Source organism: Vombatus ursinus, unplaced genomic scaffold, assembly GCF_900497805.2.
Source record: "Vombatus ursinus unplaced genomic scaffold, bare-nosed wombat genome assembly UNPS02014867.1, whole genome shotgun sequence".
Taxonomy (NCBI): Eukaryota; Metazoa; Chordata; class Mammalia; order Diprotodontia; family Vombatidae; genus Vombatus; species Vombatus ursinus.
Genome location: NW_020954645.1, coordinates 598,550 through 617,811, shown reverse-complemented (window position 1 = coordinate 617,811; position 19,262 = coordinate 598,550). Strand labels below are relative to the sequence as shown.

At 45.1% G+C, this 19,262-nt stretch overlaps 1 protein-coding gene across 1 annotated transcript in view; it reads left to right on the top strand.

The window, feature by feature from the left end:
• The first annotated feature begins 253 nt into the window (after positions 1 to 253).
• The window catches only part of WNT3A (Wnt family member 3A), a 95,311-nt gene continuing 76,302 nt past the window's right edge, over positions 254 to 19,262 (top strand). Inside the window, exon 1 of the mRNA XM_027842167.1 lies at positions 254 to 468. Coding sequence (XP_027697968.1) covers positions 398 to 468 — 71 coding nt within the window. The 5' untranslated portion in view covers positions 254 to 397. The remainder of the gene's footprint in view (positions 469 to 19,262) is intronic.

The following is a 19,262-nucleotide window of genomic DNA, read 5'->3' as shown; positions in this document are numbered from 1 at the left end:
CCCCCCTTTACTTTCTCTCTCTCCCTCTCTCTCACACTTGCTCTCTCCTTCTCCACCCCCCCTCCCCGCCCGCTCCCGAAGGCGCCCGAGGAAAGCGAGTTGGCTCCCTCTTACCTGCTCTAGTCTCTCTCCTAGGAGAGTTTAGTTGGGGGGGGGGAGAGAGGCGGGGAGAGGAGCCGATCGCACACCTCGCTGCCAGGAGGGGGACGCACAGGAGCCAGGAGGGGGCTCCAGGGGAGGGGGGAGGGGGGCGCCTCTCCTCTTTTCCCCTTCTTTCTCTTCTTTTCAACTTTTCCCCGTGTCTGGGGTGAGAGGTCCTGAAGAACCTCGAATTTTTCTATTAAAAAAAGTCTAATTGGGAGGAGGGCTTGCTGCTGTTTTTCCTGCTCCTGTGGCGATGGCCCCGTTTGGATATTTCTTTTTTCTCTGCGGGCTGAAGCAGGCGATGGGCAGCTACCCGATCTGGTGGTGAGTGTGGCTTCCCCAAATTCACCTCTTCCCTTCTTCCCCCCCCACTCCCTCTCCCCACTGAACACATGCCCCAGCCGCCACTCCCGAGTTTCGACCCTGTGTTAGCATTTACTCGGGCCGGATCCCCTTGAGGTCCGAAGTTCGACTTGCGGGAAGAGGGGAGGGAATATCTCTATCTTTATTCTGCCCCCCCTCCGCCAGGTCTCCCTACTTTGGGATTGCAGCGAGGGAGTGGAGGTCGAGTTGAACTCAATGACTTTTTTTTTTCCCTTTGACCTGTGTACGTTGGTACCGTGACACCCTCCCCCCCCCCCAATCCACACCACTGACCCGGGTGGGACAGGGTAGTGAAGGGAGCTTCCGGGGGCTTTGATCTACTCGAGCCAGCGCCTGCTGCCGAATTAAAGAGCTAATGATTCTAGATGACACCGGCGCTTCCAGGTGATTTCGCTCTGACACACGAGAGAGAAAAGCAGGAAAGAGCAGTCAGAAGATGGACGAGGACAGTTGAGGCTGGAGAGAGTAGGACAGAAGATGAGAGAAAAAGAGAAACGGGGGGGGAGGGGAACCGAACGGAGCAGACAGAAGGAGAAAGGAGAAGAAAGGGGGATAGGAATCGAAAGAGGAAAAGAGGAGAGATGAAATGATGGAGGGGAGGAAAAAGAGGCATATGAGAAAATAAAAAAATTTCTTGAAGAAATAGGTTTCTCTTCATACGTTATGTATAGCTTATAGACATACATTACATACACAAACTTTAAAAAAAAAAAAAGTTGGTAAGACAAGACCGAACACTTCAGAGGAGAAAAGTTACGTAAAAAGAGAAAGAAAAAAAAAAACCAGGAAAGGGGACCAGAGTGGGTGAGACAGGGGCAGGACCAAGGCTTGTGCAATCTCTCTCGGCCCGTCTTTTCCCTGTCTCTCCCCGTGCTAAGGGCCCGAGATAGGGGTGTTCAACCTCCCGCTCCGGCGAACTTGCGGGTTCATCGTCTGCACCGCGGGCTCGGCTTCTGCTTCCCCCCCAAGTGCCTAGTCCGCGGTGCCAATGAAGGGGGTCTTTTGGCAGGCTAAGATTGCGCCACTTAGTCGTGAGAGGAGGTAGTTATAAAGCGTCCGGAGCGATCGAGTTGGGAAAAAGAAGGGGTCCGGTGGGACTCTCAATTGGGGACGGGGGAAGAGGTGGAGGGCTTGACCTGCGCTTTCCTCCTCTTCAGTAACTCCTCTAGCCCCAAGAATTAAATGAAATTAAAGTGAAATCTTCTAAGAGTTAAAGTCGAAAAAGAGAAGACTATCCCTTCGAAGTTTCTCTTCCCTAGAACCCTCCCCCTACGGACTTATAAGGCAGAAAAAGGTGGGGATTTATTAAAGAGGGAAGGGGGCTGGAAGTTACTGATGTTGGCCAGAATCTAATCTAACCCCGTCGGAAGCCCAAGTTAAAACCCCAACTGCCCTGGGCGCCTATCCGGCGCTATTGACTTACATCTGCGCCTAGAGGGCCGTTCTCCTGAGGGTAAACCCTGGAGTTTTCACTTGCAAAGAGCCCAGGGAGCGAGGGGTGGAGGGAGTGGGGTGGTGGAAATAAGGGGAGCATTGAGATCAAGGATAGAGAAAGTCTCCTGATTCCCCTTTCCGACCTGCCTGTGCCTAAGATTTAGCATAATTATGCGGGGGGGGGCGGAGGGAGGAGGTAGAGAGAGAAGAGAGACAGCCGAAGTACATTTAATCCGATAATAATTTTTCTTTCTTTCTGGGTTTTTTTCCCCCTAAGATGGTTCACGGGAGGGGGTGGGGCGGAGCGAGGTGGCGGGGGAGGGGGGAGTGATATAGTTGTTATGGGTGACTGGGGTTCCGTCTGCTCCCTCTGACCTGTCAGGCGGTAGCAAGGTCCCCAAATATGGCAGGGGACTGGTGGGGGTTGGGGGGGGGAATGAAAGTGACGAATGGGACCAGATACTGGGCGGGGAGGAGTGGGGGTGGGAGAGTCAGGACTTGAGGAGGGGATGAAAATGACGAATGGGACTAGATATTGGGAGGGGGAGGGAAGAGGGTCAGGACCAGAAGGAAAGTGACGAATGGGACTAGATACCCTGGCAGGGGCGGCAGAGGGCCGCAGGCACTATCTGGGGTCGGGTTGGGGGAAATTTGGAAGAAATTCTCCTAGACGTAAATGAAAGTTAAAGGGGAGTGAGGGAGGGTTCCCCATTCCGGGAGGCTGGGGGTGGGTGTTCAGGGAAAGTGTCTGTCGATTTCCTTTAAGAAAAAAAAATATATATATATATCACTCCTTCGGAAGTCCTTGTGCCTCCGGAGACTTGACGGGTGGAGGGAGGGTATGAGTGTTAGTGTGTTTGTCGGGGGCGGGGGGGTTGCGGTGGGGGGCAAGGGGTGGATTTTAGCTCATCCTGAAAGCTAAGCTCCCAGGGTGGGGGGGTGGGCGGTGAACGCTGGTGGGGCTGCCCCTCTTAAGGAGGCTGCGGGACTAGGAATGATTTCGTTCTCGGCTGCTCGGGGCGCAGTCCCCCGCTCTGTTTTAGACCAGCAGCCCTGGATAAGAACTTACTGGGCTTGGGAAGAATTAGCTTTAGACGGGGAAGAAGGGTTCTGCCCTGGAAGAGGCCCTTCTCCGATAAGGAGACCGTGTCCGGGCGAACAGGAGCAGGGCGAGGAAGCACGGAGTGCACCGCCTGCACCCCCGCCGCCGCCGCCGCCGCCGCCCGGGGAGCGGTGACGCTGGAACGGCGATTAGTAAGTACGGTAATGCACCGCCGAGCAGCGCGATGCTAATTCGCCGTAATTGCACATCGCGGACGCGCACGACACGGGCATACGCACTGCACTGCAGACACACTGAATACACACCCCCCCACACACACACACACACATATCCTGAACGCCTCCCTCCACCTTGGGGCATAAACACGCACATTGGGAACATACACAGAGAATGCGCAACACACATACACACACATACCATCCAACACGCGGACCCACCCCATAGCTCCCACTGTCACATGCACAGACACACAGTGACCCGAACATACACACAGACCCCCACACAAACATGCACAGACATTCGTGCAGAGACACGCAGGCCCGGGGCTCTGCAGCACCTGTGGCTTCAGTCGGCCTGGGCTCTTGTTCTCCCACCCCAGGAATGTGATGGTGCGTAGGGTGTGGAAATGTGTGTGGCTCCCGGATTAGAACTCCAGTTAGAAGGCCAACCGGACAGAACCCGAACCTGAGCAGGTGTCGCGGGTCTCACACCGCCCGGGAGGAGGGAGCAGAGCCAGAATTAAGTGCTGGGACGATGGGGAGGAAAGGGAGGGGGGGCCGAGGTGAGGTGTCTGTGTAGGAATCTACGTGTGTTCAGGAACCTAATTGGTGTGCACTGAAGAGACCAAAAGCAGTGGAGTCGGGGTCATTGGCGGGGTGGGGGGCGGGGGCAGGACGGGGAGCAGAGGACACCTGCAAGTCGGGGGTGGGGGGTGCAGCGGGGAGGTGTGCCGCCGATGTTTGTTACTTGGAGCCAGATCCCTGCTCCATAGCCCTAATTAGAAACCCCGGGGCAGCCGCATTCCTGGGGCGAGAAGGAAGTACGTTCCGCCGCCAAACTACTGATATAAATATCCCTCCTGTCACTGGGGAGCCTAGTCCCAACCCCCCACCCTGGTCCCCGGCCTGGCCTCCCCAAGTACACCTCCTCCTCTTCCTTCCTTGGGCAGGCATTTGCCTTTAAAATCGTTTTCTCCTGGACAACCTGGGACTAGATTGATTCGAGCAGGGATTTGTCTGCCTGGGCCTCCTTTCACCACCACAACCTCCTTCCTCTCGTTTCTATTTTGTTTAGTTTTCAGAGATAGCCCTAGGAACCCTGGGTCGCAGGGGGTCCCCCTGCCTAGTCACTCCAACCTGAGATGTCTGGCAAGTCGAAGGGCCAATGTCAGGCTGCTCTTCTGAGAAATCTTGGAGTTCCGCTTGGGATTTCATAGGTTTTAGAGTTGGGATAGAGATTATCGTGGCCAACGCCCACATTTGACAGATAAAGAAACTGAGGTCCATATCTACCAGAGGTCACACAGTACCATAGCTAGATTAGCTCCCAGGTCCTCTAATGCCGAAGAGGGTGGTATTGCCACTACTCCACTATCCCAAAAGCTGCTACCTCTTTCTGGTCTCCCATAGCCAACAACATACCCCCATTTTCTTCCCCTCTCCACCTCTTCCTCTCCCCCCATTCTCCATATCCAGCAGCCTGGTATAGTGGAAAAACAGCGAGCATTTATTAAATGCCTTACTGTGTACCAGGCACTGGAGACAGAAACTGGATTTGTGATTTTATTGGTGTGAGCAACTTCTGGTGAGCAAACTCCCTCTACTAATATAGGTCAGAGTATTCTCTGCAACTGAGTGTTGGAGGGATGCATAGGTTAAGTGACTTGCCTTATGGCCAGTATGAATGGGACTTGAATCCTAAGTATTCCTGGCTACAGGGCAACTAGCTCTCTTATCTATTAAACCTCTCTGGAGATACAAAGACAAGCCAAAAGATATTTCCTGACCTCATATGGTTTATGTTCTGCTGGGGTGAGATAGCATGTACATGAAGAAGTAAATATAAAATATAAAAAGCAATTAAAGAGCTCTGAATTTAGAAAAATAAGACCAGGTTTCAAAGATACCTCAGATACAAGCTCAGCCATACTTCTGATCCTCAGTTTCTTAATCTGTAAAAACTGGGAATAATCATACTTACATTTAAGTATTTCCTTCCTGAGATGGGTCAGTTAAAATCTTTCCCCTTCAGACCTCATGTCGCATTTTGTATTATACTCTTCTAAGCATTCACTATGTAATATGATGTATTATAATTATCAGTGCTTGTGTCTAATTTCCGCCCCCCAGACTGTGAAGCGGTCTTACCACAGAATTTTCTCTAAATTTCTCTATATCTTCCCCAGCATCTAGCACAAAGCCACATAGACAATAGACAATAAATGTTTGCTGTACGTTGAAGGGAAAATCGGGGAGGGAGGGAGGAGTTTGACCAACCTTGAAATGATTTAGAAAATATTAACGATTATTATTAGAAGGGAATTTTTCCACATTCACCTGAAGACTCTTAAAGGAACTGAATTAAATGGTCTTTGATTTCCCTTCCAGTCTAGAATTTCCATTCTGTCTTTATCTATAAGACCCATATGACTTAGAGCCTCCCAATCCCATGCTCTAAAGCTAGGTCAGATGATATCTTTGGATTGATGAGTCTAATCCATGTCCTTCATTACATTTCCTGAGCTAAATAGATACTGTAGTCCCCCTGGAAAGAAATGAAGGAGCAGCAAGAAAGCTAAGGGGGGCTAGGGGAGAGGGTGAAGGGTGTCTTCCTTCCCTCAGCTACTCTTCTTTTCCCTCCGTCTCTTTAAGTGTAGACCCCAAAACATATTATATGATCAAAAACTCAGAGCTGGCTGACCGCAGAGAAGGCCCAGGCATTTACACAAACCAGCTAGAATTGATGGAAAGCCCAAGAATTGGATTTGGACTCAGAAGACCTGGATTCAAAATCTGGGCTTGGTGGTTTGTTACTTGGTTGACCTTGGACAGGTTGTTCTACCTTTCTGGGTCTCAGTTTTCTCATCTGTGAGAAAGAGATGTTTGAGGAAGGCTGGACTAGATTTCCTCCAACCCTTCCAGTTCGAAATTCTATGATTTAGAAGTCTAGTTCATCCCATTTTACAGATGAGGAAACTGAAGCCAAGAGAGATGGAGTGACTTACCTAAGGTCACACAAATAGTAAGAGCATCCTCCCCTTAGTGTGAGATTCACACCTAGGTTTTCTGACTTCACTGGAAGGGGCATTGTTTTTAGCCTTTTAAATTCTCACCCTTTTCTTTTACCCTTTGCCTTCTTAATTATTCTTTTGTTTCATGCCTCCTGCAACCCCCCCCCAAAAAAAAATTATGACACCTCTGAGCCATCACTTCCTCTCAAAATGCTCTCCCAAGCAGTGGAAAGTACTGATAGCTGAGACATTGTGGTAACAACCATTGCATATAAAAGTGAGACTGACCAGGGAACCTCCTCACCTGAGAAACAAAACAAGGAAACAGCCCAAATCAGGGGCAATTAGGCTTTTGAAGTTGGTTAGTCTGCAGAGAGGGGGGTGCTGAGAGGGAGGTGTTGGCAACACACTGAGGGACTTTGAAAAACTGCCCCATCCCCCAGAACCTGATCTGGGCTTTCCAGCAACAAAGCTGGGAAAAGCTGTATTCCCCCTATCAGAGCCCTCGGTCCGAGGCAGCCTTGGGATCCTGGGAAGAACTCTCAGCATTTTGAATCAGAAGACCTAGATTCAAATTCTTGATCCAATGCCCATGGACAAGTCAGGTCAGTTATCAGAACCTCCCCATTCTTCATCAGTAAAATAAGGATAATGATACTTCTACCTCAAAGGAATTCTGGAAGGAAACTCTTATAGAAATGGGAGAGAGATTGGCTCCAGAGCTTGGGCAGGGCAAGAAAAGAGAAGCAACAAGAATTAGAAAGACTCAGGAATATGAAGTTAGTGAAATACTAACTAAATTGCCAAATCACAAAATCAAAGCTCACTGAGATAAGTATGAGGAGCTCAGTAGAGAATCCTAGAACCCACAGACTGCAAGCAGCAACCAGAAGTCATTCAGTTCAACCCCCTGCCCTCAGAGAACTAAAAGGGTGCTGAACACATAGGGTGTTAAACGTGGAAAAGACCTTAGAACAGACATTATCAGAGCTGGGAGGAGACTTACAACCTAAGATGTTACAGCTTAAAAATAAAAATAGAAAATTAGACCTAGAAGGGACCTTAGACTATATAGCTCCACTCCCACATTACACATGTGAGCAAATTAAGGCTCAGAGAGAATCACTTAACAAAGTCAAACACCTGGTGTTAGCAACAGACTTGGGACTCAAACCCAGGTTTTCTGACTTGGAATCCAGGATTTTCCATTATCCCAAGAAGCCTTCTAGAATAGTACAAGCTTGTCTGGGCTTTCTCTTAATTTTCTCTGGCCACCCTCCAGTTCCTCATTGCTACTGTAAACTGCAGTGACCCAAAGTAGGCATAGCCCTCTAATGAAGGTATGAGTAACAAGGTATACTGGCCCTTACATGTCGCATGCCTTCAAAGCCATCCTAATGTCCTGCTTGCTCTCTGCATAGCTGTGGTTTCATGGCTGGTATTAGGATCATAGATTTTGAGTTAAAATGTATCATAGAAGTCATTGAATCCAATCCCCTCATTTTACAGATGAAGAAACTAAGGTTTCTTCAGGAAAGGCTAATTGACATCCCAGGTCATGTAGCTAATAATTCTGGATATGCACCCAGATGTTCTGACTCCAGATCTGTGTGACATAGTAGAAGGCACATGGGATAAATGGTCAGAAATCAGATCAGCATTAGTCCTGTCTCTCTCCCTTACTGGGTCAAGTTACAGAATCTCTCTAAATCTCAATTCCCTTTTCTAGAAAATGCAAATAATGAGACTTGACCTGACTACCTATGGGGCTAAAGCCATAAAAAAGCAAGACTGAACTCGTGGCATTTGTACCACCATTGGCATGGTGTCATGGAATCATGGGATATTCAAACCGAAAGGCAATTTAAGAGACCAATTCATCCAGCTCCTTCATATTCTAAATTACCAAGCCATTTACGAAGTCCTTTGAATTCCTCCTCTGAAATACCCCCCTTTAATGCAGGGTCTTTGAACATTGTGTCACAGGCCCCTTTGGCAATCTACTGAAGCCTAATATCACTGTGGTCTCTTGCCTACTGAAGAAAATACTACATATCAGTTAGAAGCTACTGAGAATCAAGATGTATTTTTTTCCCATCCAAATTAACAGAACCTTTGAAATCTGTCCATGGACCACAACTTCAGAATTGTGACTTGCATGTGCTGTCTCCTCTCTTTTTTCTGCTGGTACAAACTCTCATTATGACCCCATGGACTACTGCAATAGAATCCTTCCAGATCTTCCCATCTCTATCCTCCCTCCATTCAATGCAGCCTGCTCATACTGCCAGGGTAATCTTTCTTTCACATTGATTTGGCACATATCACTGATCAAAAAAAATTAATTCACCAAATTCAACACAACAATTATTGAATAAATTCTTACCGTATGCTATATGTGTAATACTATGTATACTCTGGGAATAGAAAGACAGGAATGAAAGTTCCTATCCTCAAAGAGCTTCCATTCAGCTGGGGGAAGAGAAGAATGTGCTATGCACATGAGTAAGTAAATACAAAGCACATAGAAAGTAATACAGAGTAATTTCAAGAGGGAGAGGGTTCTAAAAACTAAGGGATACAGGAAAGGCTTCACATGAGAAGTGGTATTTCACACATGGGGGATGCAAGAGATGGAATGTGATGGGGACTGGAAACTGCTAGCAGGATCATTTGATTGGGATGGAAAATGTGGGAAGGGAATAGTATAAAATCACCAAACAGGAAGATGAGAGACTGACTGTAGACAATTTTGATTACCAGGCTAAGGAGTCTATATTTTAAATCTTAGAGGCAATGGAGAGCCGTTATAGGTTTTTTAGTGGGGGAGGGGTGAGTGGTGTGAACAGAGCTGTGTTTTAGGAATACCCGTTTTGGTAGCTGTGTGGAAGATAAAATGGAGAGGAAATTAGAAGCAGGAAGAACAAGAGGAAGCTATTGAAATAGTCTTGGCCAGAGATGATGAGTTCTGAATTAGGATAGACATTATATAAGTAGAGACTTAGGGAAGGATGAGACAGATGTCATCGTGAAGGTAGAATCAACATAACTAGACAACTGATTAGATATGGTTGAAGAGGAGTTACCTGGAAAGACGGTGGTACCCCCAGTAGAAACAAGGAAATTTGGAGAAGTCATGGGCTTTTGGGGAAATGTGAGTTCCATTTTGGACTAAAGTCTTGATGGTTCTCTTGTGTCTACCAAGTGCAAGGCCCACCACAATCCAGCACCACCCTACCTTTCCTGTCTTATCTTTCTTCACTCTAGACATTGTAGGCTCTAACCAAATTGGATCATTGTAGGGCTGGAGTGGTCAGGAAAGACTTCCAGAAGAAGATGGGGCTCAAACTGGGACTTGAAGGATGGGGAGGATGTTGTTGGGCAGAGAAAATTGGAAGGGACATCTGAGACTTGGAACAAGAGAAATTAACAACTGAATTCAACAAGCATTTATAAATACTTACTATGTGTTTGGGCATTACAGTTACAAAGATGAAAACAAAACAGTCCCTGACCTCAAAGGACTTACATCCTATCAGAAAAAATAAAATATACATATATAACTAAATACCATATATATATATATGTATATATGTGTACGCACACATATTTATATGATAAATACAAAATAACCAGGAGTCAGTGCTCTTTTCAACATTGGCCATTGAGTTGTGCCCTGAAGGGAGTTAAGGTTTCCAAGAGACAATGATGAGCAAGAAGAGCATTCCATGCATGAGGAGTAAGTAGCCTGTGCAAAGGCATGGAGATGGGAGATGGGAGGTGGAATGTTCCAGTTTGGCTGGAATGTAGAATGCCTGAGGGGAGTAGTGTTTAATCTGCCTGAAAAGAGAGAGGGAGCCAGACTGTGAAAGGCTTGAAATGCCAGAGAAGTTGGGGGTTGATTTTAGAGGCACTGGGGAACCAATGAAGCTTCATGAGCATGAGGGGAACGTGGCCAAATCTGTGCCTTAGCAATGTTAGTTTGGCAGCTATATGGAGGATGGACTGGAGAGGGAAGATCAGAGCCATATTTTTATATCTAGGACAAGTTGAGAGGTGGAAAGAGAGGGAATGTGGGCTGAGGATCCACCATCTGAAGGAGGAAATATATCTAAATTGCTTAAGGGAGAAAAAGCATCCTAGTTCCAAGCTACCATCAGAGCATTGGTTGGGTAGGGGAGGAAGATGCCTCTGTAGGAAAGAGAACTGGTAGGGAAAGAGCTTGGTGCTTTCACTATCAGTACTCTCTAAATTTCTTGCCCTGGGGCAAAACCCCATGACCCCACCCTAGTTAAAACCCTGGAGGAGAGTCTTAATGAAGGGACTTTAATTAGGAGGATATTGCAATAGTCCTTGTAAGCAATAAGTAGGGCTTGAATTAGGTTGGCTGTAGTATGAGTGGAGTGAAGGGAATGAACGCATAAAGAGACCAGAAATCACATCATCTAAATATCAGTTGAAAGAATTAGGTGGGGGTATTTAGACTTAGGGAGTAAATACATGCTGTCCACAAATATCTGAAGAGATAGCGTAAAGAGTTATTGTTGTTGTTGAGTCATATCCGATTCTTCATGACCCCATTTGGGGTTTTCTTGGCAAAGATACTGAAGTGGTTTACCATTTCCTTCTTCAGCTCATTTTACAGATGAGGAAACTGAGGCAGACAGGGTTAAATGACTTATCCAGAGTCAGGCACAGTTAGTAAGTGTCTGAGGCCATATTTGAATTCAGGAAGAAGAATCTTCTTGACTGCAGGTTCAGCACTCTATCCACTGTGCCACCTAGCTGCTGGATCTTGGAGAAGAGGGATCAGATTTGTTTGATGGAGCTCCAGAAAGCAGAACTAGTACTGTTGACTGGGCAGGAGAAGGGAAGGGAGAGGGGCAATCGGTACAAGTTACATGAATCCAATTTTGGCACCATATAAGAAAAAAGCTTCCCAACAGTTGGAGATATGCAGAAGCAGAATTTCTGTCTTATTAGGTAGTGACTTCCTTGTTACTGAAGGTGTTCAAACAGAATGAGTGACTACTCTGATGGTATGAATTAAATAAAAGACTGGACTAGTTGACCTAAGGTTCCTTTTAGCCTTAAGATCTCATTCTAGAAAAGATTTTATTCTAAATTACCCAGTGCAATCTATTTCCTCTTCCTTTCCCAGGTCCACTGCCACACCTTACATTCTTACTACCGTACCTTGATTAATTAATTCAATAGGTTCCTGACATCTTTTTCTTCATCCATTCTTCATCTCCACCCTCTTTGTTCATAGATCAATGTTCCTAAAATAGTACTTTCCTCGTGTCATTCACCTGCTCAAGAACTCATTATGGCTCCCATTACCTCAAAGATAAAATCCCAACTCCTTTACTTAGCACACTTTTCCATTACTCACCAACACAAACACAGATGAATCTCCTCATTGTTCCTTCCACACACCATATAGATGATAGTGGACACTTGAAAACATGTTTCCAATGAGGTAATTCTCAACTCACCTTTGTTCCTTCTCCCCAGTTGAAATGTCCTCCCTCATCTCCACTTTGCGTCATCAACTCAAATTCCCATTTGGAACTTTAGAGAGATAGGGCTAAATAAGACCTCAGGGAATCAATTTATTCAATCCCTTCATTTTATAGATGAGGAAACTGAGACTCAGAGAGGGAAACTGACTCATCCAAAGTCCCATGGTGAATTAGTGACAGAGCTGGGATTGAAATCTGAATCATCTTCCTTCTAATTCCACTTTCTTTCCCCTACCCCATAGCTGCCTGCTTCCTGACCACCCCAAGCCACACAAATCCCTCCCTCTTTTGAACCTCATTCTAACTTGTCTCTAACTTGGCACTTATCCCTGACTGGTATTGTTAGTAGTCTTTTCCTATTGTGAGTCTTGCCTCCTCTACTAGATTCCAAACTCCTTCTATGCAGGCTTCAAGTCTTATTCATCTTTGTACTTCTCACAAGGCCTTGCAATTCAATTCAATTCATCAGACACTTTTGAAGAGTCTATTATGTCCAAGGCACCCTGGAGCTACAAAGATGAAACGAGGTAGAGATTCTATTCCACCCTCAGGTAGCTTACAGTCTAGAAGGGGAATAAGACAAATACATACACACACAAAAAATTATAAAAACAAGTGGTAATATGCTATATACTTGAGAGATGTCCAAAACGGTAAGAAGAGAGAAGTCACTTTTGACAGAGGATGCAAGGCCACAGGGTTAGGATAAGACCAGAGAATATCAGGTAGTCTGATTTGTCTAGAGGAGAAATAGAGTATGTAAAGAGGAATGATGTGCTGAAAGACTAGAAAGACAGCCTGGAACTGGATTATGGAGGGTCTTACATGCCAAGCTAGGGAGTTTGTTTTATTTTATAGGCAATGTGGGATCACTGAAGGGCTTTATGCCCAAGTGACATAATTAGAATAGTCCTTTAGGAAGATAACATGAACACCATAGGTTGATGGATTGGAGAAGAGAGATACCAGCCAGACAGGGAGACTAATTAGGTGGATATTATAGTAATCCAAGGGCAGCTAGGTGTCATAGTGCATAGAGCACCGGCCCTGGAGTCAGGAGGACCTGAGTTCAAATCCGGCCTCAGACACTTGATACTTACTAGCTGTGTGATTCGAGGCAAGTCACTTAATCCCATTGCCTAGCCAAAAAAAAAAAAAACAACCAGTAATCCATCCGGTGCAATAAAGGATATAGGTAGAATGGTGGCTCTGAGAATAGAAAAGAGGAGATAGATAGAAAGATATGGAGAAATCCCTGGTACCTCTAAGACAGGGATTCTTAAACTGGGGTTCACAGACCAAGATTTCAGGAGATCCATGAGCTTGGATAACTATTTGAATATAATTGGTTTCCTTTGTAAAATCCGATATATTTTATTTTATGCTTTTAAAAACTTTCTAAGAAAAGGTCGATGGGCCTCACCAGACTACCGAAAGGGTCCATGACATAAAGAAAGTTTAGAATCCCTGCTTTGTGACCATCTTCAGAAGCTTTAAGGAAAGGACTCTTCTTAAGGGACTGGAAGTCCATGCTGTGGGCCCTCACTATCTTGATACTAGTGGGAGTGAAGCTTCAGCCTCCAATTCACATGCAGAGAGAAACAGGGCTACAAGGCTTGGTTCTCTTGAGCTTAATCCAAGCAGAAGGGGAAAACCATCAGCATCAAAGCTTTAGTAAACTCCAATTTCCCCCTCAAATCTTATCTTTCCTTTCTTTCTGTAGTATGGTAGCAAGTAGCAAGCATAGTCTCCTACTTGCTCTAGCCAGGCCTTACTCTCCCCCTCCACAAATCATGGGCATTCCTGCCTCTTCCCCATTCTCTCCAAAGAATGCTCCTTCTTCAAAGTATAATCGATTTAGGTAAGGTAATTTAGTGCAACCCCCCATTTTATAGATGACGAAACTGAGATCCAAAGCAGGGAAATGATTTGCTCAGAATCACCCAGATAGTAAGTGGAAGAGCAAGGATTTGAACCCAGGACCTGTGACTATAAATCTGACATTTTATCCAGTCCCTCTCTTTCAAGGCCCAATTCAAGTCATTGACTCTTCAGAGCTTGGGAAGTACCTTAAAAGTCACTGAATTCAAACTCCTGTCCATCCTGTTTTCCCATAATACAGAGATTCCTTCTAATATATACTTGGGTCACTCAACCAACCTCTGCTGAAAATACTTTGAGTGATGGACAACTCCTATCTTGCCAAGCCAGTCTATTTCATTGCTGGACAGTTCTCATTCTTAGACAATTCTTTGTTCTATCCCCTGCAATCTTCCTCTGCTTAATTTTACCCTCCATTGCACCCAGTTCTGCCATCAGGGGCTAAGGAGAACAAGTGTAATCTCTGTTTCACAGGATAGACCTTCAAATACTTGAAAACAGTAATAATGCCCTTTGTCCCCTGAGTCTTCTCTTCTTTAGACTAAATATCCTGAATTTCTTCAGCTGACCCTTCTATAGCCTAGTCGTCAGTCTCTTCTTCATCCTCATCATCTTCCTCTGAAAGTGTTCCAGGTTGTCGATACCCTTCTTAAAATGATGTGCTCAGAAATGAACAAACTTTGGGACTATGATTTCCCTTCTTCTGGGCACTGTTCTGCTGATGCCATCTAAAATCATGTTTGCTTTTAGTTTCATTTTATTTTTCAAACAAATGTGTCACAGTTGGCTTGGTCATAATTTCTGGTCACCTAAGACCTCTGTGTTTTCTTCACATGAACTGCTATTGTCAGGTTCCCTCTTGTCCTAAAATGGATTTTTAAAAATTACATTTATTTCTGCTTAAGTTTAATTATGAGAGATCTGGAAATCATGAAAAACACTGGGGGAAATGGATGTTTAGTCCTGTGGTAAAATAGACTTGAGGGGAACAAGGCAGCTGTTTTCAGATACCAGAAAGGCTGTCACGTGGGAAACAGATTAAATAAATTCTTTGTGATTCCAGAGGACAGAATTAGAACCAAGGAGTAGAAGTCAGTGAGTCAATTAATAAATATTTAAGAAGTACCTATTACGGGACCAGGCACTATGCAAAGCACTAGGAATACAAAAAGAGGCCAAAGTCCATCTCTGCCCTCAGAGAGTTCCCAATCTAATGGGGGAGACAACAGGCAAAGAAGCTACATACAGGATAAACAGGAAATAATTAAGAGAGGGAAAGCACTAAAATTGAGAGGTTAGGAATACTTCCTTTACAAGATAGGATTTTAGTTGAGACTTAAAGGAAGTCACAGAAGCCAGTAGTTGGAGATGAGGAAGAGTAGCATTTCAGCCATGGGGGACAGCCAAAGAAAATGCCCAGAACCCAGAGATAGAGTGTCTTGTTCAAGGAGGCAGATTTGGCTCAATAAGTGTTAGGGCTTTCTAACCACGAAAGCTCACAATGGAATGGGAAGCCTAAGTAATGAAGAGTAAGTTTCCTGTTTCTGAAAATATTCTAGCAGAGGCTTTGAATCTCTTTGAGTTATTATAGAAGGTATTCATGTATTTAGAGGGAACTTGAACTAGATCTCCATTCTATGGTTACTGTGGATTGGAAAAGGAAATTTCAGCAGGCATCCCCATCTACTATCACCCGTTACATATAACATTTTATATTTACGGTCTTGCTTTAAATTAGATACTCTAAGTTAAATTTAAGAGGACCAATGGAGGAAACAAAGCTTATAGAGTCTGGCAGACCTGACTGAGTTTGAATCCTGCTCAGACACTCACTAGCTGTGTGACCCTGGGCAAATCATTAAACTACTCTGTGCCTCAGTTTCCTCATCTGTAAAATGGAGCTAATAAAAGCACATACCTCTCAGGGTTGTTGTAAGAATAAAATGATGTAACACGTGCAAAGGGCTTCGTAAACCTTAATGTACTGTATAAATGCTGGCTATTATTATTACTACAATTCATTTCCTCAGGTTACCTTTCAAGTTAGTTTCATTCAACATATATGCAAAGAGTACCCCGTGCTAGGCCATGTGAGGAATACAAAAGACATTTAAGATATGGTTCCTGTCCTCTAGGACTTTATGGTCTAGTTGTGGAAACACACACACACACACACTGTCACACACACACACACACACACACATAACAGTATAAGAGGTTCATGGACTTCATAATATCATGGAATTTAGATCCAGAAGACTCCTCTGGTCCTGTTCACAGTGGATATAGGAAAGACCTAGGCAATATTTCTTGGTTATTGATTTTCTAAGCTAAATAATCCACACATTCCCCAACTGGCACAGTGGAAAAAGCAATGTATTTAGACTCAGGTCTAAATCCTATCCCTGTCATTTGGGCAAGGGGCAAAACACTTGACCTCTCTGGGCCTCAGTTTCCTCATCTGTAAAAGGCAGAGGTTGCACTAGATGGCTTCTAAATGTCCTTGCAGCTCTAAATCTATGAGTTTGTTCATCTTTTTCCACTAGTCATCATTGAACCGATGAGAGTTGATGTCCCTACCCTCCAAGGAATTTGCAGCATGATGGAGGAAGGAGCTTGGAAATAGGGCTTCACTCTTGAGAAGCTCTTCAGTTTAGAGGAAGAAACAGAGGTCTGCCTGGCCCTGAGTCTTGGGAAGTAACTTGCCCAAGGTCATACAGCGAGTTAGAGGCAGAGCTGGTGCCAGAGTCAGGATATAGTCCAGTGGCTCCTTCTACTACACTGCAGGGCAACAGGACATATACATGGGGAGAAAACCCTCAAATTCTTAACATTTCCCAAATAACAAACAAAAGACAGTAATGTCAATGGGTTTCATAAGCGCTAAGAAGAGAGGGAAGAGAGGAGAGATTATTAATCAGGTTAGATGAGCACATTTATTGTTGTTGTTGAGTTGTTTCAGTCATGTCTGACTCTCCATGAACCAATTGGGCATTTTCTTGGCAAAGATACCAGAGCGTTTGCCATTTTCTGCCTGTCCTATTATCACATACTATCACATATAAGACAACCACTTAGTGTGTGATAATGGGAGAGGCAGTATTGTATAGTAGGTAGAGAGTGGGCGTCAAAGCCAGGAACAATTCAAGATCTGCCTCTCACATATACTGGCTGTGTGACCTGGACAAACCATTTAACTTCTCATTGGGCATCAGGCAACTCTAGGATTTCAGAGAACTGGCAGGAGGAATCTCTTCACCTGGGAGTTCTTTGAACCAATGACGTCACAGGTACACTACCTACGTGACCGTAATAAGAAGAATGATAGCATCTTTCTCTAGTGTTCTAAGGTTAGCAAGCACTTTCCTCACAGTAACACTAGGAGGTAGTTAGTATAAGTATCATTATCCTTATTTTACAGATAAGAAAACTGAGCCTCAGAGAGATAAATTGACTTGTAGTAAATGGCAGCTAGGTGGCGTAGTGGATAGAGCACTGGGCTTGGAATCAAGAAGACTCACCTTCATGAGTTCAAATCCAGCTTCAGATACTATGTGATCCTGGGCAAGTCACTTAGCCCTGTTCACCTCAGTTCGTCATCAATAAAATGAGCTGGGGAAGGAAATAACAAACTCCTCCAGCAAGAAAACCCCAAATGGGGTCACAAAGAGACAGGCACGACTGAAACAAGTCAACAACAACAAAATGTCAGAGCCAAGATTTGATTCCAGCTCAGCTGTGGTTAACTCCCAGGCCATGGCTTTGTCTATTAAACCAGGGCTTCCCAACCCAGAATAAATGTGTTCCCATGGAGGTGCACAAAGTTTGTCAAAAGGATGCAGGGAATATTTGGTAAATAACTATATTATCCTATGGAAATACTCCAACTTGAGATAAATCTCTTTATTATATTTCTTAGTCATGTGCTTGATAAACTCTAGAATTCACTTCCTTTCATACTGAATGGCTGAGGGGAAAGGTTCACTATGTCTGTACCAAACTGTTTCGTCCAGAAGAAGGGATGGTTTCTGACTCTGGGGCCTGGGTTGGTGAAGAAAGGCTTTGTGGAAGGAGTATCATTTGAATAAGACCCTGAGGAATGAGTAGGTCTTGGATAAGGGAATGAGGAAAGGAGAGGTTCTTGAAAGAAATGATAGTATATAGCAGAAGTTCGATGATGGGATGTTGAGGGATCAACCCGACTGGAATTAGGGGCTTAACAGGAGATGTTTGGAAAGGTAGGTGAATTGTTGATTGTGGAGTTCAAATGCTAGGCAGGGGGTTTTCAATTTGTTTTTTAAAGGCATGGAGAGTCATTGATGAGTCTTGAACAGAGTGAATTGCAAAGCTCAAAGGAGCTAGATATCTCCATTTTGTCTCAAGACTGTGTTGGGTGGCTTGGGAAGCTCCGGGTTCAAGTTCTCATTCCCACGAGGGCCTCATCATTTGTTAGTAGAACTAAAGAGGTGAGTTGAAATTACAGCAACAAGAATTGGGAGGGGGGCAGATCCAAAGTATTTTTAGACCCTTTCCTATTGGTGCCATTTAAAAATCATGTGAGCCTTTTTTCTGAGCCTAGGAGAGCTGGAATGACCCCTGAGACCCTCCTCATGGTGACAGTAACCCTGTGGAGCAGCTAGAATAATTATTCTTCTATTACATTATCTCTCTATTACAAATGGGGAAGCTGACTCCCCATGGAGGTTATGTGTTTTGTCTAAGGTCACAAAGAGCCATTTTTATCAGAATTGGGGGATAGGGAGGAAGAAAGCAGAGGGGTTCTTGGGAGAAGGAAGCTAGCCTATTTATGCTCAGGTATGGGGTTGGACTCAATGACTTTCAAAGTCTCTTGCAAGTTGTGATTCTGTACTTTGGGTGGTACTAATACCTGTTATCACCCTAGGGAGACCCCATCTGTGTAACAGATTGGGAGGAAAGGATGAGATGTCACATGGTATGCGAAGACTTGGGATCAGAATATGGGAGAGCAAATCCAGGCTCTTCCACTTAGTATTTATCTGTGTGACCTTGAGCAAGTCACTTCCTCTCTATAAAATGAAATGGTTGGACCAGATAAACTCTAAGGTCCCTTCCAACTCTAAATGTACGATGCTGTGGTCCTCCAGAGGGGAACGTCCTTTCCTCAGGAGGTTTAAGTGTTGGACAAGCGGAACAGGTGACCCAAACTTAGCACTTCCAAGTAGGAATTGACACCCTGCATCTCTTTTAACCCTAATCCCTCTGCTTCCTTCTCTTCCTTCTGTTCTTCCCTGGGCCAAGAGGTCAGCAACTGACTGGCCACCCACAGTGGGTTGGGGTGGGGTAAGGGGCTGCTACGGTCAAAAGCCATTGCTCCCCTTCTCCCCGACTCGTCTTTCTTCCCTCCCTCCCTATCTCCTCCCTCCTCCCCTCCCTCCCTTCTTCCTCAGCGTCCTGGGTGAAATCGCTGGAGGTGCAGTGCCTTCACATTCTTTACCAAGCGAAACGTGCCACCGATGGAAGCGGGTGAATGTGTGGCCCCGGGCAGAGCGCAGCGTCTCGGCCTGCCTGCTGGGACTTGCTAGAAGTATGTGTCAGTAATCCCAGCAGCAGGCCCTGGCTC